This window comes from Corvus moneduloides, chromosome 7, assembly GCF_009650955.1.
Source record: "Corvus moneduloides isolate bCorMon1 chromosome 7, bCorMon1.pri, whole genome shotgun sequence".
Lineage (NCBI taxonomy): Eukaryota > Metazoa > Chordata > Aves > Passeriformes > Corvidae > Corvus > Corvus moneduloides.
The window spans coordinates 2,095,816-2,120,643 of record NC_045482.1 but is presented as its reverse complement, the minus strand read 5'-3'; the positions used below and the strand labels follow the sequence as shown (position 1 = coordinate 2,120,643).

The window sequence follows — 24,828 nt, the reverse complement described above, 5'->3', positions numbered from 1 at the left end:
TCCACAGAGCACTATCCAACCCGGTCTTGGACGCTTCCAGGGATGGAGCACCTGCTTCTCCAGGGCCTCACCACCCTCACAGGGAAGAATTTCTCCCTAATATCCCATCTAACCCTGCTCTTTTTCAGTCTGAATCCATTCCCCCTTGTCCTGTCACTACATGCTCCTGTAAATCGCCCCTGTCCATCTTTCTCATAGTCTCCCTACAGGAGAAGAACCCCAGGGCTGCTTATCCCCCTCTCCCCCATTGGAAGACTACCAGAGCAAGGATGCAGAACAGCCTGTGCCAGATTTAATAAACATAAAAACCAAATTCACATTATCCTGGTTACCACTGAACCACTTTAAGTGTACACAGAAGAATAAGGAGGCAGGAAGCATCAGCAATCAGCTGGTTTAGAAGGTTAAAGTCACACTGAGCACAATGCAGCGCCTGGTGGGCGGCAATATAAAAATCAGTTTCCAAGTTAGAGGGTTCACTTATGCCCACACCCAGCATCACCTTGCAGTATTCTGGTTTTCATTTTTCACTCCCATCCCTGGAAGTGTTCCAGACCAGCTTGGACGGGGCTTGGAGCAACCTGGTCCAGTGGAAGGTGTTTCATGGCAGGGAGCTTGGAACGAGATGATCTTTGGGATCCCTTCCAACCCAAACCATTCTGTGATTCTATGATTTATACGTATCCATAACACTCCCGAGCGGCCTATTTTCAGTGGTTAACACCAATCCCAGTGGTTCTCAGCAGCAGTGGCTGGCGGTGGATGTCCCCTCCGGAGGGGCTGGAGCGGGGGGAGCTCCGGCACCGCATGCCCTTCCCTCACCGACCGCCGGAGCGGTGCCCGGGGATGGTGGCACAGGCGGGGGTGAAGGCGGGTTTCCACCTCGCCCTTGAGCCGCCGTGGTGCCGCTGGCCGGGGGCGCCTGCGCGGCGCTCGGGGGAGCCCGGGGGGGAAGGCGAGGGGAGGAGGATGGAGAAGGGAGAAGGGAGAAGGGAGAAGGGGGGATGCCGCCTCCCGCCGCTCACCTCGCGGGCGATCTGGTTGAGCGCATCGTCCTCCGCCGTCAGGCGCTCCCGGTTCGGCAGCCGCTTGCGCCCGGCGCCCGGCGTCCCCATGGCGGGGCGGTCCCGCCCGGTCCGGCCCGGAGCGGAGCCGAACCCAAACCCGGACCCGCTGCCCGCCGGCCCCCAGCGACCCTCCCGCTGCCTCCGCCGGCGCGGCCGTCACCGCCCCCCGCCCCGCGCATGCGCCGCCGCCCCCCGCCCTGAGGGGACGGGCTGCCTCACGCCCCCCCGGAACCGGGGTCCCTGCTCGCTGCCGTCACCGCCCGAAGCCGGGGTGTGCGTGGGATTCTTCCTCGCTCCCCTCACCACCCAAAATCGGGGTGTGTTTGGGGGTCCCTGTTCGCTGCCCTCGCCACCCGAAATCGGGGTGTGTGTGGGGGGGGGGGGGGTCCCTGTCCACTGCCCTCGCCACCCGACATTGGGGGGTGTGTTTGAGGGACCCTGCTCGCTCTCCTCGCCAGAAATCGGGGGTGGGTGAGAGGGTCCTGTTCACTCACCTCACTACCCAAAATCGGGGTGTGGGGGTACCTGCTGCTCCCCTCATGCCCCTTTCCTGCTCCCCCAGCCCCACTGTGGACCAACCCCCTTCCCGCTGGGGTGCCCGGGCTCCCTGCCGAGTTGTGGGGGAAATTACAGAATCACGGAATGGGTCAGGTTGGAAGGGACCACAGTGAGGTCATCTGGTCCCACCTCCCCGCTCCAGCAGGGTCATCCCAGAGCACAGGGCACAGGATTGTGTCTGGACAGCTCTGGAATATCCCCAGAGAGGGAGACTCCACACCCTCTCTGGACACTGTTCGGTCACTGCACAGGAAAGAAGTTCTGCCTTCTGTCCAGGTGGAACCATCAGTTTCTGCCTGTTCTTGTGTCCCACTGCTGAGCCCCGTGGAGCAGAGCCTGGTCCATGCTCTGGCACCCCCACTTTGCATAATTACACACACTACAGAGGTTCCCTGTCAGCTGTGTCTCCTCTTGAGGAGCCCCAGCTCCCTCAGCCTTTCCTCATCAGAGGTGCTCCAGTCCCTTCACCTCTACAGCCTCTGCTGGACCCCCTCCAGGAGCTCTGTCTCTCTTGTTTTGAGAAGCCCAGAGCTGGATGCAGTAAATTTACCATAAATCATGGAAATGGGCATCAAAACGTCGCCAGAAGTAAAGCTGGGGCATCCCTCTGCCACAAATACAGGGGGAGCAGGACAGAAATACGACCCTTCGTGCCCTGACACCTCACACAGCTTCATAGCCCTGTGGGGTCTCTTCAATAACGGCTTTTCCTATTAAGTATAAGTGGACGTGATTAATTTTAGTGTCAAGTACATCAGTGCTTAATTAATTCACATTGACAAGGAACATGTATTTTCTGGGATTCCTGTCACAGCCCTTACACCTCAATTTTCACGCTAATTCCCTAATTATGAATTAAAGTCTCTCAAGCTCACGTTATTACACAGACTGAAAAAAGGACTACAAAAAGGACCACAAAATCCACCCACTCCCTTCTGACCAGAAAGCTGCGTTTAATCTTAATGATTTAATTTTACCATCGATTTAAACTTGATTGAGGTAAAAGGCAACACCTGCCTGCTCAATATTTATTGGCAGTTTTCATGTACAACACCTGCGACTTGAGTCATCCTCAGACTGACTGGGTAGTGATATTGCATCGATGCTGCTCCTTGCACCTGGGACTGTTTATCTTTGCAAGAATCAAGTGATTATTTTGTCAGCAGAAGCAGATGGATGAGTCCCCTCCTTGCCTGGGCAGCAGAACGTGCGTCACACCCTCAGATTTGGCGTCAAGTTTACTCTGAACCCCACACAAGTGGATTAAAAAGGGCCTGCTCTGCAAGGCAGCACAGGGGCCTTAAATTGAGTTCTCACTCTGGAGGCAAAGCCTTGCTGGGTCTGGTTTTCCTAGATATCCCTCAGGCTTCCCTTCTTCACCTCCCCAAGCCCTGGCTTAGCACTACCACTCTTTCAGGCTCTGCATAACTCATTCCCTGAGCCCTTATCCTCGCATTTGCCCCTGCCCTTTGAGGAATTCTGGCTAAAGAGGCGGGGCAGTGCCTTATTTTTAGGTCCCTGTTACCCAGGGATTTCAGCCACCTGTGAGGCTGCATCACTGTATCCATGCAAGGAATTTCCCCATTCAGGGCTGCAGTAGGATTTGCATCAGTGCCGTTTGCCTGGCTGGCTGAAAGCCTTGCAGAGCCTTGGGCTAGGCAGGTTTTTTTGACCAAAAAACACTACTGAGGAGACAAAGGAAAGGGGAAAAAGGAAGGGGAGGAAGAAAGAGAGGGGAAATAGAAATCTGGGGGGGGGAAGAGAAATACAGGGGAAGGAGGAAAGAAGTGGGTGGGAGAAAGGGAGAGGGAAGAAACAGGGGGAAAAAGAAATCCAGGGGAAAGGGGGAGAAGAAAGAAATAGAGCAGGGGAGAAAGGAAGAAGGGGGGAAGAAACAGAGAAAGAGAAATACAGGGGAAGGGAGAAAGAAAGATGCAGGAGGGAAGGAAGAATTAAAAGAGTAAAGCAGAGAAATTGGAAGAGAACACGTTAGTGGGTGACTGCAGTCAGATTTCAAATCACACCACTGAATGTGCTCTGCAGTGTAAGAAATCCTTCTTTTTTCTTGCATTCCAGACGTGCACAGTAATTTTTTTTTCTTTGAATATAGACAAAATAAGCCATCTTGCTATAAAAATACTATACAGGGAGAATTTGTCCAGATAAATGTGAAATAATGATTCAAACCACGTTGGTTTTGGCTGCACTGTGGAGCGCAGTGAGGGAAAATGAAACACTGAACATACATTCCTTATTTTAACAAGCAACACGAAGGCGAGGCTCGTTTTGTCTGAAAGTCATGACTGTGATGAATGATAGTCGGACAACACTGAGTATCCCATGCCAGTTTTAAAGGGCTCTTTAAGTTTTAAGTGCATAATACACCCCTCGTTCTCCAGCATCCCATGTGCAAGGAGGCTGCTTTGTGCAGAGCACACCCTAAAAGATACAGTCTTCCCTCTGTGCTGCTCTTAAACCCAACTGTCTTGTAAAACCTCACTGCTGAGAATCAGAAAAAGCAATCAGCTGTTAAAACGGGTGGTGGTGTACTTGACAAACCTCTTTTACATAATAAAATGGATGTTTTTGTGTCCCGTGCAAGAACATGGGATTACATCTCTATTAGAGGCAAGCCCTGGGATAGGGGAATCCAGTGGTTGGGTGAGGGTGTTAAAAGCAAACACAAGGGCACCTCTCCACTCCACTGGAAGGTCACGGCATCTGCCAAACCAGAAATGAAGCCTGACAGCTTTAACAAGATGTCCATTAGTCCAAGGAGAGTGGAATGCTTTAAAGACCTTGGAAGATCTAGACCGAGGAGGCCAGTATTTCGGATTGTCAGGATACGTGAGATGAGCAGAGCTCCATTAACGTTGCAATATTTTGCAAACATAACAGCAGTGGTATCCAGCAGGGTCTGCGGATTTATTAATGGAAAAAAAATTACATCACAGACAAGTATGTGCTGGCACTGAAATTCTGCAGGAAAATAGAAAAACACTGGTGCAACCAAAGGGCTTGTACTTTATTAGGTTTTCTAGGGAAGGAAGGTGATCCTCTCCAGCAAATCATATCTCCTGGGAAAAGCTTTCAGGTGTGTTGCCGCATCTGAGCAGTGTCAAGGCAGGCCTCAGGAGAGTGGTGGTGTCCATGCGTATTTTGTCTGGATGAAATTCCTTACTGTTACTCCATCTCTTCAAGTCAGCAGGGTCACTATTTGCATCAGCAGAGCTCTGGCCCTTTGGGAGCCTTGCTTAGCTTTGTCATGTCTAGCCTGAGGTTTGTAGTCACACAGCAAAGCCAGAACTGATTAGTGTCTTCTCAGGTAGTCCAAAAAAGAGAACCATGGGCTTGGGTTGGCAGGGAGAATACTGTGGGCTTCCAAGCCAAGCTTTAGGAGGACTGGAGAAAAAGAGTCCTACAACAGCAGCAGACCTTGATCCCTTTTACCAACAGCAACTTGATGTGGGTTTGTTCTGAAGAAAGTTTATTTGTTGGCTTCATCTTGCAAAAGCCCCTCAATGAGTTACTGGCCTCCTCTCATCACCTTGGCATGCCATGAGAGAGAGTTTTTCATTTGTAAATTTTTCACAGGTCACTGAGGATGCCACTTTGGGGATCTCGAGGTCTCAGAATTGGATCACTTCTAGGGTTGAGGAAGAATCTTCCCTTGGAGTTTTTCAAAGGTTAACCTTGGGGTTGATTTCATTAAGTATTTTCATCTGCACCCTGGCACAAGTAGGACAGCACTAATGAAATAAACTGATGACACAGTGTTAAACTTCACCAAAAAAAGGAGGATAAAGTCATACAAGAGGTTAAGGACTTGAGAAACAAGTGGAGTGAAATCAAGCAGACAGCCAATACCATGCCAAAGGCTAAGTTCATCATCTCACCAACTGTTAATACGGGAAAAGGAGGAAGTTCTGGGGTCATAAACAGGCCATGGCATGGTTGCGTGCCACCATCACAACAGAAACACCAAAATATTGCATTTAACGTTGAGAGCACCTCAAGAAAGGGTCATTGCACAACCATCTGCAAGACCTTACCTAAAATGGTGTCTGCAAGTCTGCTTTTCCATATTAAAAAGAAATCAAGCTTGAATAGCTATGGAGAGAAAAGCTCCTAGGATAAGCAGCAGGAGGACTTCACTGAGATGAGAAGGGGTTGCTTTGTCTAGCCAAAGGCAAAACAACTGCATCTCTCTTCTATAAATTCTTTTGGAGATAAGTGGGATGGGGATGATGCTATGTGAAGCTTAAAGCCAAGTTAGCACAAAATCATCCAGCTAAACAGGCCATATATAATTTTAGTCTGGATACCAGAGATTTCTTGCCAGATGAACATGCATCCAAAAAGAGGTTGCGAGTAGCTGGGGTGAAGTATGTCAAGTCTGTGGTAAGCACTACCCTGAGAGTCTGCGTGCCTCAGCAAGCACTAGTCCAAACACTGCAGGCTTTTCACCCTGCCAGTAAATCTGGGACAAGGGTATCCGGCCCAGCTGACAATCGGTGACCCCAGAGAGGTGGCTGTTGTCCCATCGATGCTCCTGTGGAGGGTACAAGCCAGCCTTCACCCAGACCAACACGCACACGCTCTGTGGGACTGTGCCAGGCAGGGAGCTTAACTGCAATGTGCAAACCACAACTGAGCGCACTGAGAACAGCCCATCTCAGGCAAAAATGGGAACCCACTCAGGGCAGCCTCTGTGGACTTAATCTAATTAGCAGCAGACACGCCACGGCTCAGTGTTGCACCACAGCAAAGTGAAGCCAGCTCCACAGCAGCTGTGGTTGTGGGGAGCCAAACCCATCCCAGGCTGGCTCCCAAAGACGGATGGTCATGGTCTGTTGTTTGCTCTCTCCACTCCTATCTGCTATTCCCAGCCTGCCACAGCACTGCTGAGCTCCAAATTTGGCTGCTTCTCCTGCAGCTTCCCCCCTTGATGCATAAAAAAAGCTACATTCTAAGAGAGCCCCGTGCTATTTTCAGAAGAAAAGACATCCTAGTTTCTTCCACCTAGTCTAAAAACGCCCCTTGTTCCCTACCTCAAGTGCTGTGGACTTAAAACCTATTCCAGGCTGTGGGATGCCTTTCATCCCCTCTGCCTGCACTCCAGGAGGAATGCAGGTGAGAGATCAATGTACGTATTTAATCTGGGAATACAGTCTCTACATCTGTCCAAAAAAATAGTCTGAACTAGTAAATCCTTCAGCCAGACAAAATCGGGCTGGCTTCAGTGCAGACAATGCATTACATCAGCTGGAGCAGCTGAGGAACTAACCCTGCATCACTTTGGGATTAAGATATCAAAGCATTCCTGCTGCCGTGGTGCCGGTGCCCTCACCCCACTGACAGCCTGGAGACACGGGAGTGAGGAGTCACATGGCCTCGCTACAAGTTTCCCTGTGTTTTTCCTGCTCCATGCTGTGTGGCCTCATCCACTCCCATCCCAAATATTGCAGCATTAAGCTGAGCCACATTTTCCAATCAGGCCCTCCAGATTTTCTTAAACGCCACTTGTTTTGGACTGGAGTAAAACATAGCCACAACACATGGCCTAAAAACAACCAGTTGTTTGCAAAAGACCAAGTGCTTGCACTAATTAGTCATAGTGCTCTGTAAAAAGCCATATGAACATGCTTTTGGAAGAGCTTTTGGGAAACCACATCACAGTTAAAACTCCCTCAGCTGGAGTGGAAGAGGGGAAGGAGGTGCCATTTATTGTCCCCGTGGAAATCTGTCCAGATTCATCCAAGGCACAAATCAGAAGCAAACCATCCCTCTTCTCAAGCACGGAAAGCTGTGCTCGGCTTCTAACCATCCTTCATTCTTGTCAGGGAAGAGGTATTTTCCACTCACCTATTCTACAGCAAAGTGAAAAATTGCCAGTCCTGTTCTCAGGGAATGGTTCCAACCACTTGACATCAGACAGAAGAGCACCTGTGTGATGTCTCACGGTTCTGCTTTATGATCTGAAGCCGTGCATCCCTACCCCACCTCCTGTCACCTCTCCAGTTGCCCACCCACACAGAACAGCAGCGAACCAGCCATGGCAGCTAACAATTCCTGGCTTACCTAAAGCCATGCTGGCGCTAAAGGATTTCGCATTCCAGCTGGGATAATCACCAGCAGGGCAGGAAGGCAGGTCATTATAGTTTCCTGGAATGAAGGACTTTGCCTAAACTGGGAAGTGAAAGATGATACTGCTAACAAAACATTAGAGGAAATGGAGACAAAACATCTGAGATGGTACAGCGTGTTAGAGCTGGTGCATCTGATTTTAAATCATAGCACATTTTCCTGGCATCCATAGCATTCCTGGTTTTCCGTGCAGAGTGACTGATGAATGGCATATGGGACTGACTGCCCTGTGCCTTGCTGGGCATCCCAACCCAGTTCATCCATCCCAGCCCTGCAGCAGGTAATGTGCTCTGACATTTTCCTGTGAGCTTTTCCACAGCCTTAATTATTATGGCACTAAAACCCTTCTGATCCTTCCCTGTAGGAATGTGAAGGAATCAGCTCCTCTCTTCCCCATCAACAAAGAGCCAAAACAGTCAGGCAAGCATTGTCAAAGTCTCCAGTGTTTAGTTTTCCCTCCCATTGTGGCAACAATTAGAAGAATAATTTTCCCCCCTCTGAACACAATGAGCTGCTGCAGAACCTTTTTGTTTCAGCTGCTGTAAAACCAGTAAATAAATAAATCAATAGGTAGATAAAGCACGGAGTACCCCAAACTGGACAGAAAGCAAAATATTTTGCATCTAGAAACTACCTATTTCCATAGCAGGCTGAACAATCTGTCATGGGTCGTGCTGGAAACAGATGCCAGAGGCAGGAGTAGAATGGCCTCTGCCACCAAGCCTCTGCTTTTCCTTCCTCTTGCCTTCTGCCTTTCCTATCTGTGCCTTTCCCTAAGGACAGCTACTCAATGTATTGCAGGGTTTCCAGCCTTAAGCCATGGATGTCTGGGCACTGTTAGAAGGAGGCACCTCCCCAGGGGCTGACAGGCACCGCCTTTGTTGCTCAACTTCAGTTTCTACAGAGGTTTTTTCATCCTCCGTGACCTTGGAGCTGTAGTGGCAGAGGAGAAAGGCAGGAAAGACACTTCTCTGCATGGCCTCTTTTGGGGAAGTTACTAGGTTAAGTTTCCGAAACATCCGGAGCGCATTAGTGGTTCAACTCAACTAATTAGAAATTCCCAAAATAATTTTTAATACCTTTTTCAATTATTAAGTGGGTTGCTCGAGGTAACAGCAGATAATGGTCCCCCCCTCCACCTTGAGGCATCTCTGTTCCTTCCAAGTTTATTGGCAACAGATGACTCATTTAATCTCTGCCCAAGCTGACTGCTTTACAACTCTTCCAGCAGCATCTGGCCTTAAACGAGGTTACTCAGGCTCAAACTGATGAAATAATTCCTATTCTTGTGCCTGTACAGACCATGCCTGTAACACCCAGTGCCTGAGACTAAAAACCAACTGAAAACCAGCCAAACATTTAGATGTGACCTGAAAAAAACAAGACTGTGCTGTGGCCACAGGCCTGGCTGCCATGGAGAGGCAAAACCTGTCATAAAATGCCCTGTGACGTTTTCTGGGCTAGGCATCCCCAAAGCTGGGTGGGGACTTCAGGGAAACTAAGCTTATATTTACACCCACATGAGCTTTTCAAGTCTGTGCTAGACAGCATTGCTTAAATATTTCTCTTTCCAAGCACAGGCAAAACATTTTCAGTTGCGTTTGATACAGCTGGCTCGCAAACACAGAGAGATGAAACGCTTCTGGGGGAGATTACTGAGCAACTTCTGCCTGTCATGGAGCTCCTCTATAGCCCTTTGCTTGGAAAGGTACCACTGACAGCCATTTTTAGCCTGCTTTCCTAAGGGAACGTGTGATCACTCTGCCAGTCCCACACTAAAAGCTGAAGCCAGCTGGCCAGCTGCCACCAAGTTTTTCTCAGAGGTCAAGGTCCATCCCAGATGTGATCCCCACTGCCAAAAAAGCAGCACGTGGAGCTCAGGGTAGACACCAGACCCTGCACGTGGAAGAGAGTGCTTAAATGCTTTAATCATGTAAAATGCTGCCAAACCTGTGCCTTGTTAGATAACAATATCTCTTGTTTCACAAAACCATTTCCTTCACTTCCGTAGCCCTCAGGAGCCGACTTTTCCTTTGAAGTTGCGTACCCAACCTAGAGCCAAAGGTCTCTGTGTGGCAGCTCTCCTGGCAAGGTGGGCTGGACTTGTGGAGGAGCATCCTCCTGGCCAAGGTCCGCTGAGAAAAGAGAACGTGAAGTTTGAAATAAGCAAACCTTTCAATGCAGACGTCTTTACTCGAGCAAGCCACATACACTTACTTTTCACACAAGCTGCGCTTTACTTATTAGACACATGGCAAGAACCTCAGCACATTCCTCAAGGCTATTTATTGTGACCTGTCAAGTGTGATTTCAGAGGTGAAAACAATCTCACCTGTCTCTTCAAGCGCTAATGCTGTAGGAAAGCCTTTCTTGTGGTTCACACTTGTATTCTTTTTGTAATTCAATGCCACCACACTTCAAATGTTTATTGTAGTCAGTAGTTATTTTCCCTCCTCAGTCTTTAACACACGCTAATGTTCACCATCACTAATCATCTGGGAGCTATTAATATTAAGCTTGTTTAATGTTTCCAGGCCAATCTCTGGAGTGTTTTAGTAATGTTAATAATTAATACAGGAAGACGAGCATTTTAGAGGCCTGAAGCAGTTCAGGGCAGGCTCACAGTTTTGAGCCACAGTGTGAATGATCTGTTCACCATTACAACTCCACCAATCCTTAAAATATTTCTTAACTTTTTATCACTGTACCAGTGTGGATCTCAATGTTTTTTTTTCACTAGCAAAGGCACAACCCTTCCTCCTCTCACAACAAAATGATCTTTTAATGCTCCATGGCAGTGGTGCCAGACTTTGCCTGTATGATTGATGCTTTTTCCTGGTCTTAAAATCAAGAGTCAAACACGGTTAGAAGGGAGAAAAGGCTTTTACCTCTGTATTTATTATAAGGATCCTTAGCTGCACCACGCCCAGGTGGAATGGGCTGAAATGCGCCCCGCAATGCACACACACGATAGATCGAGTATAACATTATAGACCTTACTAATTAGCAGATCTATCAAAGATTCCCCAATGAGAGGCTCAAGTGAGCCCCCTCCCCAAGGAACCTTCCCCTGGATGGTCCTATCTTAGTTTACAAAATGTGTTCTGGAGAGGACCTTGGTGTCTGGGGTTTCTAAGATGTTTAGTCTCCTAGCTTAACAAAGTAAGTCTAAGAATGTAGGCTAGAAAACACTAAGAATACAGAAGTTACAAGGTATAAAAGGGATATAAAAGAAAAGGCAAAAAATCATCATGGCATCATGATCACTAGTGGGCTACCCTGGGTTTTCATTACTTCATCACACACAGAGAACGGGAAACAGCAAAGAGCAGGACATTTCAAGCATTTCTGTTCTGTGATTTAACTCCTTAGCCACGTTTTGTATGAAAACCAGCACACAAACAAGAGATGGCATGTTTAACAGCACAGGTATGGCAAACAGTTCTGAGAACATCATTTGTTGTGACCTCTGGATGGATTGATTATTTCGAATTCATTTTGCTGACCGTGGTCTCAGGTGTTTGTTCTTGAAAAAATACAAAATGAGAGTGTTTTTCAGATACAAACTGACCCATCAGGAACAAATTAGTGGTATGCAGGACCAAAAATGCTGAAGATGAGCATAATTTCTGGGCAACACAAAGTCTAAGCATCATTTCAACAGTGTGGGAGCCTTGATAGTGATCAGACCTCCTGCGCTGGGCTGCCTGCACAGGGCACACCAGGGAGCACATGGAATCCACGTGGATGAGCCAAGCAGAAGGGGAGAAGCAAGTCAGGGGAGAAAAAATAACTCTTCCCACAGGCAGACAGCAAACAAGTGGCAAACCTGATGCTTCAGTCTTTGTTTTCAGCTCAGGGTAGTGCCCTTATTGCCAGACTCTGCTGCCTTTCCCACACAACCACTCTTCCTTAAGCAAGGGAGGATTTACAGTGCCCATATCGATGCTTCCTCACAGCAGTCACAGTCAGGGAGAACCAAGTGCTACACAACCACTGAAAAAGAGCCCTCCAGGAGCTCCTAAACAGGAACTCCCACAAAGATCTATGTGCTTGTGCCTCCTTTAACTCAGAGAAAGGGGAAAGGAGAGGCATCCTGCTCAAAGTTACACAGCAGGCAGAGCCAGAAATACAAGATTATTGGAATTATTCTTGCGTGCTTAGCCTAGAAGTTTTATTTTGACCTGCTCTGGCATTCTTGTGCACCACTGACACATCACCCTTTCCTTCACAGTTAAAAATAAAAGAAAAAGGCTGAGGTGGAGCAGTGGGGGAATGTCTGCAAGGGGGTTCCAGCTGTATCTGATCCACACCACTCCTGTGGCCAGACCCGTCCTCCAAATTCTCATGATGTAATTACATCAGGCGAGCATAAAATGAAATGCAGTCCCTAAACCTCGGAAAAACAGCCCAGGACCCATTTTTACCAGTAAAATTTATTTCAAGTGAGGAACCCTTCACTGCACAAGCACAGCAAGGTGCATCCCTTTGTGCAGGACACTCCAGGTGCTCTACCCATCCAGGATCGATGCAGCCACAGTCTCTATTTGCAAACCACTCGCCACTGAAGAAAATATCCTGACTATCCTGGATATTTTCCCTCACAAGAAGAAGGCAAGCAGAAAAACTTCTGGCTCCCTGGCACTGCAAAGGTGCTTATCAGAGACGTTCTCATTCCAGTTGTTTGGAGAACAAAGAACAAGAGAAGCTTGGCTGTCCAGACACACTTCTGGCAGGAGACCTCGGTCCATCTCTCATGGACTGGTGTCTGTTTGGCCGCCCAGTTCAGAAATGAGACTGGGCAGCTGCAACCTCGCGGTCATAAATGGTAGATGAGCTGTGCCCTCTAGTGGGGGGAGCTGCAGAAGAGCCTTCCGGGAGAGGCTGTCCCAGCCCACACAAGGGACACGCTCTCTGGGCTCTCCAGGCCTCCAGGGTATTTACACCAGCCAGGCCACGGCACTTTGTTTGGGCACCTCACCCCCACCATCTTCTTTCAGAAAAGCCCTTCACAAAGGCCTCTGAGATGTGACACCTGCTCGGGCAGAGGAGGCTGGTATGAAAATAACAGAGCAGCACATCCTGGGAATGCAGCTTCTCTTAGCAGTGACAAAGCCAGCCTTTCATAAGGCTTCAAAGCCTCCCAGACTTTTTTTCTACTAAAAATTTGGTGCTTAGTTTAGGTGCGTGATGCTACCAGAGCCTGTAGGTCCAAACCAGTGGGTAAAGTCATTGCTGTGGGCAAGGATTCCTGCGGCAGCAACCCCAGCCCAAGGTATCCATGCTCCCAGCCCTTCCAAAATCCTGAAACACCTTCCTACCCCCTTGCTATGCCAGTGCAACTGTGCACAGGGTCACAGAGACTCAAACTGAAGGACTGACTAATCCAAAGTCCTAGAAAAAAAAAATAAGGCTTTAGATCAGCTCCTTTGGGAAACAAGTTGTAGGAGAAAGGGGTGGGAGTACGTTAAACTGCTTCTGGGCTGGAAAAATTACATACATTCATAGGGTTGTTAGGAACTGTGTTCAAAGGATCCCAAAATCCAGCTCTAGCCTCTGCAGAGCTGATGGGAAGGACCTGGGAAGGTAAACTATGCATGGCTTTTCGTCACTGAAATGGGAAATAATTGAACTGCAGTGCTTAGGCCTTGGAAGTCACAAGATATATTTTTCATTTCAAAACTAGGATGATGTTGTTTTTAAGCTTTCTTGTAGGACTTCTGCTTTTCACCCTGTTCTCTATAACCATTAAGATTAGATTTTGCTAAGTCTGTTTCACTTCCACATATCTTACTTGAAGGAAAGACACTGACTATGACAAGAAGAGTGACAGGAACACAGAATTATCTTCGTTCAGATGTTTAATTATCAGATCATCCCATTCTCATTCCAGACCCGTTATCCCAATGCAATATATAACATGCTGTGATTTCTCTCTCAAGATATTAAAGCTTTAACAAGAGCAGCCTTCCTCGAAACACTGAAGCCCCAGCTGCCTGGGGTAACCAGATATTACCTTAATTAACAGGCAGTAAAATGCTCCGGTTTTGCTCACTTTGTACCTGCCAAGCTCAGGAGCAGCTGTCTTGCAGCTGAAGCATTTTGCCAGACAAGCGGGCACGTCTTCTGCCACAGAAGAAATCCCCTTTGCAATCCCAAGCCCGGGATATCTGAGCTTGTACCTGGCACAAGACCAAAGCCAGGCCTAATGTTCGTCAGCAGAAACCGCCATGTTATAAAAATCCGGAGAAGGACAGATCCCGGATATGCCATGGCTCCGGCCACACCCAGCCCTCCCTGGTCCTCAAACCTTGACGGGTCCGAGGTGCTTTCACCCGCATTTCCTTGGTAGCTGGGCTGCTCTTGGATCCCAAGACATGGGGAAAGCCCCACCTACCCATTCATCCGTCTGTCTGTCCGCCCATCCATCCACCCACCGCCAAACCCCAGCGTGGGAGGTGGGGAGGGAAGGACGGAGGGAGGGATGGAGGGGTGCTGGGGGCATGGCCACTGTGACAACAGCCTCGCGCCGTCCTGTCTGGCTGCCAGACCTTAGACCTGGTGTCAGGTCTAAGGTTCACTGATCTCGGGCTGCCTCTCACCTTTGACACCGCTCCCGCAGCCGGCGCTTTCGCTTTTAGCTGCTCCCGACACGGAGAGGCTCGAACACACGGATGGGGCCGTCATCCTGTCACCCCTGACACACGGACCGGAACCCTGGGAGGACAGCAAGGCTTCGGGAAGGTAAAGGCATCCTCTGCTCAGGAATTCCTCACCAGGCAGGCCCCCAGCCCCGACCCGCCCTCTCCAAGGTGCCTTTCCCAGGCAAGCTCCGGAAAGACTCATCCTCACGGGAGCAGCCTCACGTCCAAGGCACGAAGGGTGCACGAAGGGTGGCACGGTCCTCAGTGAATCCCTGCCCAAGAGAAGAGGTTTTAGGAAGCCCTCTGCCCTGCCCCCATCCTCCCAGAGCTGTTGTGAAGGTCTCAGCAGAGCTCCCGGTCTCTCCCACAGCGCAGGGCGGTCCCGTTTATTGCTGCCTTACTTCCCTGCGTGGTTAATGATCCTTATTCCCTTCCCCTCCGCTTTGAGGGGAGCTGTTTGTTCTGAGAAATCATCACAGTGTAAATCTAATATTTACACATTAAGTCCTTGCAGTTGGGATTTTTGCGTCCCGTGGTAACCCTGGCTTAAGTGAACTTTCCGAGTGGCCGTGCTCCTACTTAAGCCGGAGCTTAAGAAGGTAGGAGGAGGCTCCCAAAAACAGAGGAGAGCTTTGAGCTGAATGATAGAAGTTAACTGGGGAGGTAGGTGCATGACAACTACCTTGTGTGTATGAGGGGGAAATTAAGTATTTAAATCTGAAGGGAACTAAAGTATCACGTCCAAAACCTGCAGGGTTAAATACTGCAGACTTACACAGTTAGGTGTTGAAGTCCTGTAATTTTTCTGAGGTGGTTATTAATTGTTGTTCTGGATCACTGTTGCACCTCTGTGGAGACTCAGCAAATGGCTTTAATGGTTTTAGGACCTAGAAAAGCTTAAACACCAGTTAGACATCATTACACTTAAACAACATTAATTTCCCAGGCAGCTAAATAGAGTTTTAAATAAGATTTGTCATTGACTCCATCCCCAAAGGTATGCGTGACTTTTCTTTTTTTACTGCTTTCCTTTGGAAATAAAAGGCTTATCCCCAACGATAAACACACCAAGATCCCTCCAGCCCAGGTTAAAGATGCTGAACACAGTTTCCTGGGTGCAGCAATGTTTAATCCTCTGTTAGGAAGTGAGAAACGATTGGTGGTGTGGCTGTTTGGGAACTCACCTTCAAGGTAAGTATAGAATCAAGCAAGCCTGTCCCTAATATCTGCTGTTAGACACAACTGCCACAAAATATAAGCTGTATCTGGAGACTAAATCTACCAGCAGGATTTTTACAGCTGACTGAAGATAAATTGGTTTATTTTCTCTGACTATACTGGATATGAACAGGTTGAGCTTTCCCTGCCCCTCAGTGTGGCCTCTTGGCACAAGGAGAGGACCTGCATCACCTCAGCTGTTCCCCAGGCTGCTCTCCAAATTGATCACAGGAGATATCTGGATGCTTTTCCCATAGCCCCTTATCTAGCAAGGGGCAGGGTTTTACTTTGTACTCTCCTTTTCCAATAAAAAAAGGAGGGCAACCCCACCACCATTTCCCCCTAAATCCTGTTTTCCATTGAATGGGACAAAGCCACTTGTTTTGCTTCCTTGCCATCCTCCTCAGGTGGGAAGGGAGACTCACCCTCTGCCTCTTAACATGGGGAAAAAATAGTTTCAAGTGAGCTTTGGCAAAGCTCATTGCAGTAAATCTCAGGTGAGTTTTGTTCCAGCGTCAACCCAACTTTCTAAGGTTGAACAGAGAGCAGCAGAGGGAAATGATGAGAAGCTGTGTTTAATATAGACAATCCTGGGTGGTTTTCAAGCAGCTTCTTGCTTCCTTAGAGAGTTTTATGGCTTATCACTGACAATAACTGCCCAGAATGGATGGCAGCCTTATTTCCAGCCTACAAAGAGGCAAATGTATGCAATCAACACCGTAAGGAGCACATTTCTGCTGTGCCGCAGGGCTTATCTTTTTCCTGCTTGAAAAATATGTCTAACTAGGTGTTCTGCACAAACTGTGATCCTGCTCTTCATCACAGGGCTGCATGAGCTGGGGGAGGTGATGTTACCTGTGTTTTTTAAGGGGATTAGAGCCCATCTCACCCATCAGAAAAACTACTTGGATGTAAAGACACAGGCCTGGGTTCAGCCAAGGAGCACTCTTAATGGCAGCCTTAATGAAGAGTTAAAGGTCTGGAGCCTGCCAGATTGCAGAGGGAGGACAGGCAAAATAAGGGAGACACGTGGGATGAGCAGCTCACAGGAACAAGGGGCTTTTGTCAGGGCAGGGAGCTGCAGAGAGCAGGGAGCTCCGTTGCTGGTGCTGCTGTAGGTGTCTTTGTAAAGGTACTTCTTGCTCGCCAGCCAAGTTCCACAGCCAGATTCCTGAGGTCCTGAGGTAGAAATTGCACCGAATCTTCCTTATAAATCTTGCAGATCCCTGCTGTCTGCCTGACCAGGGCTTTCTCCCACATGGAGAGAAGCCCCCCATTCCAGGAGTGCTCACCCTGGCATCCTGCTCGGTCCAACACCCCATGAACTTTCCTCTCTCCTTTATAACTGCTCACATGAGCAGAGTGTTTTCAGAGGAGGAGCTCTGCAAGGAGGAACCAGGGCAAAGCAAGGCAGAGCGTTATTTGCTGCCCTGCACTGGCAGTCCCCACCAGCAGCGGGGCAGTGGCACTTCCTTGACCTCAGGGCTGGGAGGAGGGGATGCACGGGCCACCCAGGAGGGCTCCCGCCGACCAGCCTCTGCCCAGGGCACAGCCAAGGCTCTGCAGCAGCTCTCTTCGGGTCAGGTTTGAGGCAATCACTGTCACTGGGTCTGTGTTTCCCTGCCATCCCTGGGCACGGAGTGGCCCCAGCCACACCCTAGGGTGACATGGGGGTGGCACTCCAGGGGCTTGGTTTGCCTGGGGGTCTTTACCCTGGGTGCAGGAGCATTTGCCATCTGATTTGTGTGCTGCTGCTCCTCAGGGCTGCTCAGGCCAGGGCTTCTCACTCCTGAGGCTCTCCTGATAAAACTTCTAACCAGGATAAATGTGAGACATCAGCCTGAGCTCTTCACCAGAACTGTGGGGAAGGAGGTGTGCTGGAGAGCAAAGCACAGCCAGAAGGGGTTTCCCTCTGCCAGGAAATTCCTCCAGCTTGTCCCCTTAAAGGAGATGCACCAGTCTCCTTGCCTTCATCCAAGGAGGCTTCTGGCATCCAGTTTCTTCCTAAACATCTCCACCTTCTGGTCGTAACTGACAGTGGCGGATGCTTTGACGCATTAAATTTGCAATTAATGATATTAAGGATTTTTTTCCAGCCTGTTTCGAAGTTAAGCCCCACCTGCCCTGCTGCTGCTGTGCTGGAGCTGCTGCAGGCGGCTCAGCTGATCCTGGGGCCACTTGCAGATGTGCCTTGAACAGAGTTGGTTTCCTTGCAGGACATGGCACTGACGGTGACACCGGGCACGTCCCCGGAGGGGCCTCGTCCCTCCTACATGTACAAGGTGGTCCTGCTGGGCAGCATGTCCGTGGGGAAGTCCAGCCTGGCCTACAGATACGTGAAAAACGACTTCAGGGAGCTGCTGCCAACTGTGGGATGTGAGTGAGCGGCTCCAACAGCTCGAAGGCTCTGGGCCAGAGGCCAGGCCTGATGCACTTCCCTGCAGCAGGGTGGGATGCAGGAGAACTGCTTGGTCTATCTTGCAGTAGCACAGACCCACTCTGGAACATGATGCAGATTTGCCCAAAAGCCAGAACCTCGCTCTTCACATCTCTGCCGCCCCTTTCCTCAGCACCAGGCCACAAGAAAAGCCGCATCACACAAGTCTGGCTTAGTGCTGCTTTTTAGAAGCAGGCGAGCAGCAGAATGAGTGAACCCTGGGATTCAAACTGTGCAGCTCACCTCTTTGCATGCTGTGCTGCCCTCCCAGCTATTCAGGCACCCCAGGAGGGTCTCTTAGAACAGTTTGCATTAAAGATCACCTAGTTTCAATCCCCCCTGCCTAAGTCCTATAGCCCCTAGATATTATATAAGTTAATTTCACGTGACGCACCTGGGTTTTGCCTTAAGAAGGCACAGCAGGCACGGAGGCTCTGATCCCACCTGTACTGAAGAGCCAGCTGGTGGAGCAGAGCAAAGTGGAACTTCTCCTCTTGTCCCTCTGCCTTGTCCCTGGCTGGTCCACAAGCAGCCATCTGCTCCTCAGGAGCAGGGATGGAGGCTCTCCTCCAGTGGGAGCCCTTTCCGTGGATATTCCCATTCAGAGCTCTGGCCCACCAGCCGGATGGAGCTGTCTCTCTATCTGGGGGCTCTTCTGCAAGGCTCAGAGTTATCCAACATCAAACCTGGTGTCATCCACGCGAATCTGCTGCCAGGAAGGGCCACGTCAGCCCAGTGCCAGTGATCACAAGAAGTACCCCCTCCCCCCCGGATTCTATGCATTAGAACATCTTCACTGACCCTTGGGATGGGTTTGGCCTCAGGTCAGGGGACCTGAGCTCCCTGCTCTTGCTCCAAGTGAACACACACCCTGCATCTTGCCTGCAGGCTCCTTCTTCACACAGACACTCAACCTGGACGAGGCCACTGTCAAGTTTGAGATCTGGGACACGGCAGGCCAGGAGAAGTACCAGAGTGTCTGTCACCTGTACTACCGGGATGCCCATGCTGCCCTCCTCGTTTATGACATTGCTAAGAAGGTAAGGCCCCTGGCAGGACCATGCCACCACCCAGGGCTGGTTTCTGCTGCCATGCACCCCATCCAAGGGTGATTTGTCCCTAAATGTGTTTGAGGGCTGGTGATTTGTTTCCCTGAGAAGGGCAATCAGAACCTCCCCACCTCTTTCTTTCACCTCTTTGGTTTAGTGCCACCCAACCAGCTTGGTCTGAGGCAAAGGGATTAAATCAAAACCAGATCACTGGGTGGTTTTGTCTCCATCTCTCCAGCAAACATTCAGCAGAGCAAAGGTGTGGCTGGAGGAGCTGGAAAAGAAATTCCTTCCCGATGAAATTGTGATTGCTTTGGTGGGCAACAAGACAGACCTTGCTGCTGAGCGAGAGGTCACCACCGAGGTGAGTGCCTGGGGTTCCCTCATCACTCCTCACAGAAAGCATTGGGATACATCCAAGGAAAATTTCCAAGGAAAGCCAAGAGTTTAAGAGGTTTTCAGACACCTCCAAAGTCCCCATACGATTACTGAGCCACCATCAAACGCCACCATGAAACGGAACGAGCAGCCCCAGAGGGGGCAGGGGAATAACTCTGCTTGTCTCCACTTAGGAGGGGGAAGAGTTTGCACGAACAAAAGACCTCCTGTTCATGGAGACATCTGCAAAATCCAACCATCAAGTGAATGATATCTTCATGTGCGTAGGTGAGTTTTGGGATGGCTCTGGGTGAGACCAGAGGCAGGTGAACCACGGTCCCAAGCCCCTGAAAAGCTCACCCCCTTCATTGCTCCTACTTGTCACTGAGATGTTCCTCCCAGCCAGTCCAGCCTGCACCACCAGCCTGCACCACCCCTTAAGGCAGAAGGATGGACAGATCCATCCCAGGATATTCCAGTGTCAGAGATGGCTTTCAGGCCTTCTCCCAGAGCCACGATTTTATTTTGCATTGTTATCCAATCGAGGCACAGTGGTGTACCCAGCTCAGCTGCTCTGGGAACTGTGGGATGGTCCCCTGGGGTGGGACACGGGGTGCATCCCAGCCTCTGGCAGGAGAAAAGAGCCCTTACTTGCCTTGTGTTTCCTCCTAGTCCAAGAGCTCCTGAGGAGGGAAAAAGAGAAGGCATCCAAGCCATCCCCACATGGCAGGTCGACCGTCGACCTGAGGGCGAGCGGGGCGAGGACGAGGTGCTGCCGGAGCTGAGGATGGGACACTCCACACTCAGCAGGGCTGGGCTCGGCCTCCACGAGGGGCAGCGACAAAGCAGGGGAGGACTCAGAACTGCAGGGACAGCTCAGCCTGACCACCCTCCCTCTCAAAGCCAGTTCAGAGCCCATCCTGGTGCATGGGGCCTCTTCAACCCTTTAGCACCATCTTCAGCCAGGAGATGAAGCACAGGGGTTTCTTCTCCCCAGCTCCCGGTTTCCAGAGAAGAGCACGAGCTGCCAGTAACACTGCCACCAACCCTGACTGGTGACATTCCCCCCACCCCCAGCTGTCACCTCCTCCATCTCCCTTTCCATCTGAGAAGGGAGGGTTTGATTTCCCAAGGCAGAGATCCTGGTGGTTTTACATCCAGGCTGCAAATAAAGAGAATATTGCCCTAGAGGTTTGTTGGGTTTTTTCCCTGTCCTGCATGTCCACCTCAGGAACCACAGGGAGCCTGGAGGTGGCAGGGACCAGAGCCAGTGCTCTCCTCACCCCATCCACCCCATTACAGGGGTCACAGCCCATCCTTGGGAGCAGTCACCGAGCCAGAATGGGGCCAAGGCCAACATGTGGCATCACAGTGCCCTGTGTCTTGCTGGGCCTCCCCTTTACACATAATGAGTCCATTGTGGGAACTCACCATGGATGGCAGAGGAGAAAATCCCACCTGTGCTCTCTCCAAAGGCAGCACCACTCTCCCTGTCTGCAGGGCAGTAAGCTCTGAGTTTTTGGGGCATGGCAGCGTGGTGGATAGAGCATCATGTGCTCCCCAAGAGTTTCTGATCCCAGCTCCATGAAATGGGGTGGCTGTTTCTGGCCCCAGCTCATGGAAACGAAGGTGTTGGAGGCACCCCTGGGAGCTGGCACACTGTGGGACCCCAGGGGATAGACCTGGGAAAAGGGTCCTCTGGGCTTATTTTTGGGGTGTTTTTTGGGGTGTGAGGGGATAAACATGAGAGGGAAGTGCTTCATGCTGCACACACTGCCAGAGCAGGCAGAAAACCATGGCGACCATGCAAATTTGGGGGTGACACCCCCCACGCCCGCCCATGCCGCGTTTTGGAACAGAGAGGCTGGGACACGGGTGAGAGGAGAAGGGTTTTTATTGTCAGCTCCGGTTCAGGGGCTCAGCTCCTGCCGGGGCGGGTGGGGGTGCGGGTGGGGGGCTGCGCAGCCTCGCTGCTGCCCGGCCCCGCCGGGGTGGGTGCCCCTGGCCAGGGCTTGTCGCCTCCCAAAGCGCCCCACCGGCCGGATCCCGCGGCCCGTGTACCACGAGGGGTCGATGTCCGGGTCTGCGAGGGAAAAGCCGAGGATCCGTCAGGGGCTTGGAGGATACGGAAGGGGATGGGGCATTGCACCCATGAGTGGGGGGGTGGCGAACACCAGGGGAGCAGGGAAGGGGGATGAGGAGGATCAAAGCTGTTGCAAAGGCTGTTTCAAAGCAGACCTGTGCTCCTGCACAGCGGCAGCACCTCCTCATCCCCCAAATGCAGAGTCTGGGGGTGCAGAGGGGGCTGGAGGCAGGGGGTTGGCTGGGGAGAGTCCCTTACTCATGTTCTCCTTACTCCTGATTTCCATGGAGCGCTCAAGAATCCGGCCGTGGGTGGCAGGCAGGGTCAGGCAGACGAGCAGCAGCCACAGGAGGCAGGTGACCCCTAGCTTCATCCCCAGCACTTTCTGGCCGCTCTGAAGTCCCCTGAGCCCCGCTGCAGACTCCGATGTGGCTGCAGGAGAGAAGGGATTTGGCTGTTGATGTGTGTCCCCACCACAGCATCCCTGGGCCAGCAGCAAAGGGCTTGGGGACAGCTGCGTCAGAACCCGGGGGTTTTGCTGGGGCTGACGCCTCTGGGGAAAATGTCACCTCCAAACATGAGCTGCACAGACCTCGTGTTCACTAACATAAGTTTTGATCCTAGCCTAGTGCCTTAGGTCAGGCCTGATCTTCTCTGGGACCCCCAGTACACCTGTGGTACCCCACAGCCTGGGAATGGGGTCCATCACCAAAATGCAGGGCTGGCTGCACCAAGCAGAGGTTGCAGAGCTGCAGATAGGTTTTGCTGCTGGATGCTGGATGGATGGATGAGTGGGTGGATGGATGGATGGATGGATGGATGGATGGATGGATGGATGATGACCACCTCTGTACCCTTGGAATCCACCCCTGGATGTGGCTGCTGAAATGATAACCTGGGAACCCCCCGTGCCACACTTCACAGCACTGAGGTAGTGAAGCGAGCAGGACTGTGCAGGGCGGGCTGAGTGATGGGCTGGATTTTTGCAGCCTCCTGAAACGAGGGAATGGGGCAAGGGACCAAAGAGAGAGAGCTGGGCGAGGCAGGACACGGCGGGGGTGCTCCATTTCCAGGGACTTTTGCAAAGGAAAAGTTTGCAACATGCTGAGCAGGAGACAGACCGGGCTCCCGGGAGCTCAGGTTTGCTGTGGCCACCAACTTTTGGCACCCCCCCAGCCGGCTGGACAGACGCGAGGACGGACACACGGAGGCAAAGCAGCGCTTGGGAGTTACCCAGCAACAAGAGCATCACGCGAGGGAGGGAGAGAAAAGCGTCGCTCCCGGCGGCGGGGCTGCACTTACCGAGGCGAGGCGAGCAGAGGTGCCCGGCTGCCGTCCTGCTGAGCCAGGTGGCGGCTGTCTGAGCCGGAGTCCCCTCCGCTCGCTGCTTTTATGGCCGGTTTCGTGCTGATGTCAGAGGCGAGCCTCGGCGAGGACCGAGCCGGGGCATCTCCCCTCCCCGCTGCCCCCTCTCATCAAATCAGCACAGGGATTCTCATGACTCAGAAGGGACCAGCATTTTATCTTACGCTGGCTGCGGGAGATAGTTTGGGAATATGTTAATCCCTGTCCTGGATGCAGGGTTATTTCGGACAAGGGGAAGTTTTCTGCTCCGTCACCCACCCGGCGCCCACTGCCGGGGTCGGTGTGTGCTGCTGCCCCGAACGCTGGAGAGCACAGTGCAACTCCACCGCAGGATTTACACTGGTACCACCTCCCTTTTCCCTTCAATCCCCACAAAAAAAACCCCAAAAAAACAAAAAAAAAACCGAAACAAAACAAAACCTGCTTTAGGGAAAGCAGAACGTTCAGAGATGAGAGGAAGGCAAGGTGCTGGCGCACACGGGCTGGCAGGCCTGTGGTCCGGGCATGAGGGCTTCAAATCCCCACCCCCCGGTCCGCCCCTCCAATTTCAAATGGATTTTTAAGATTTCTGATGTTTATTCTGCTGGATGTGACACTGGAGGAGCCAGTTTGGGACTCCAGCACGAGGGTCAGGTGATGTCCAAACAAAGACAAAACTGGGACTAGAGACATCCCAAAACAGGGACACCTCTGTGGTGGCAGGTTTCTGAAGACACCGTGACTAATAGGGTGTGGGCAGGGGGAAGGTCTCTGTCTGCCACCCCCATGTGGGGCTGGCTTTGCCCTGGGGCAGAGCTCGATCTCCTGCAGTGCCCAGCTCCAGTGCCCGAGCACAGCCAGTGCTGGGGAGAGGTGGCAGGAACAGGATGTGACACAGGGGGATTGCCACAGACAGGGAAAGGGCTGAAGAGAGGAGAACCTGCCCCACCTTGGGATTCAGCTGTGGAAATCCCCACCCCGGGCTCAGCAGGCCTCTCTCTACCCCAGGGTTGCTGCTAATATTTGATATAGATTCAAAGCAATGCCTTGATGCTGTGGGCTTGTGTTTCTTGGGCTTCAGCTGCCAGACCGGATTCAGGGTTTCCATGCAAGCTGGAGCAGTGCATTTATTTCAGGATCAGCCCCTCCACAGCACCACCCTGTGCATCCCCTTTGCCCACCCGGCTTCCCCACTGGGCACCACTGACCCACAGTCCTCACACCTGTGGCTCTGTGGCCAGTATCTGACTGGTCATGTGGCCCTCCTGATCTGCACCTTCTGCCCCCATTTGGCTTCAGTGTTGCTGATTCAGCTCCTGTCTGCTCCACCTGGCCAGTTTTAAAGCAAGAAGTGCACAGGTTGGTTAAAGAAATGGATGCACATGGAGCTGCTGGAGCAAGTCCAGAGGAGGCCATGAGGATGCTCTGAGGGCTGGAGTCCCTCTGCTCTGGAGCCAGGCTGGGAAAGCTGGAGGTGTTCACCTGGAGAAGAGAAACCTCTGGTGACACCTTAGATCCCCTTTCAGTGCCTGCAGGGCCTCCAGGAGAGCTGGAGAGGGACTTTGAACAAGGCCCTGGAGTGACAGGACAAGGGGGAATGGCTTCCCATTGCCAGAGGGCAGGGTTAGATGGGATATTGGGAAGGAATTCTTCCCTGTGAGGGTGGGCAGGCCCTGGCACAGGGTGCCCAGAGCAGCTGGGGCTGCCCCTGGATCCCTGGGAGTGTCCAAGGCCAGGCTGGATGGGGCTTGGAACAACCTGGCCTAGTGGAAGGCATCCCTGCCCATGGCAGGGAGTGGGAGGAGATGGGCTTTAAGGTCCTTTCCAACCCAAACCATTCTGAGATTCTATGGGAAGAGAAAGGAGCCTTCACTCAAGTGTGCTGAGAAACAGACACTGGGAA

At 51.3% G+C, this 24,828-nt stretch overlaps 2 protein-coding genes and 1 long non-coding RNA gene across 20 annotated transcripts in view; 1 reads left to right on the top strand and 2 right to left on the bottom strand.

Moving 5' to 3' along the window:
* The window catches only part of LRRFIP1 (LRR binding FLII interacting protein 1), a 109,395-nt gene extending 108,193 nt beyond the window's left edge, over window positions 1–1,202 (bottom strand). For 5 of the 18 annotated variants that reach the window (XM_032114431.1, XM_032114444.1, XM_032114433.1 and 2 more), the window contains exon 1: window positions 1,026–1,196. In XM_032114431.1, the coding sequence (XP_031970322.1) occupies window positions 1,026–1,115 (90 nt within the window). In that variant the 5' untranslated portion in view covers window positions 1,116–1,196. Of the gene's footprint in view, window positions 1–1,025 lie in introns of all 18 variants that reach the window. The other 13 variants (XM_032114455.1, XM_032114441.1, XM_032114439.1 and 10 more) reach the window with 7 other exon arrangements.
* Window positions 1,203–4,631: 3,429 nt separating this feature from the next.
* On the bottom strand, window positions 4,632–14,463 carry LOC116446827. Its single transcript, XR_004241398.1, has 2 exons — window positions 14,375–14,463; window positions 4,632–9,907 (listed from the first exon to the last, which is right to left on the bottom strand). It is a non-coding gene; the product is annotated as an uncharacterized LOC116446827 (long non-coding RNA).
* On the top strand, window positions 14,259–20,686 carry RAB17 (RAB17, member RAS oncogene family). The gene is made up of 6 exons (XM_032115212.1): window positions 14,259–14,516; window positions 17,851–18,010; window positions 18,960–19,111; window positions 19,359–19,484; window positions 19,693–19,786; window positions 20,171–20,686. Exons 2-6 carry the CDS (start codon window positions 17,854–17,856, stop codon window positions 20,281–20,283), a joined length of 642 nt encoding a protein of 213 aa, XP_031971103.1. The 5' UTR covers window positions 14,259–14,516; window positions 17,851–17,853; the 3' UTR covers window positions 20,284–20,686.
* The last annotated feature ends 4,142 nt before the right edge of the window (window positions 20,687–24,828 follow it).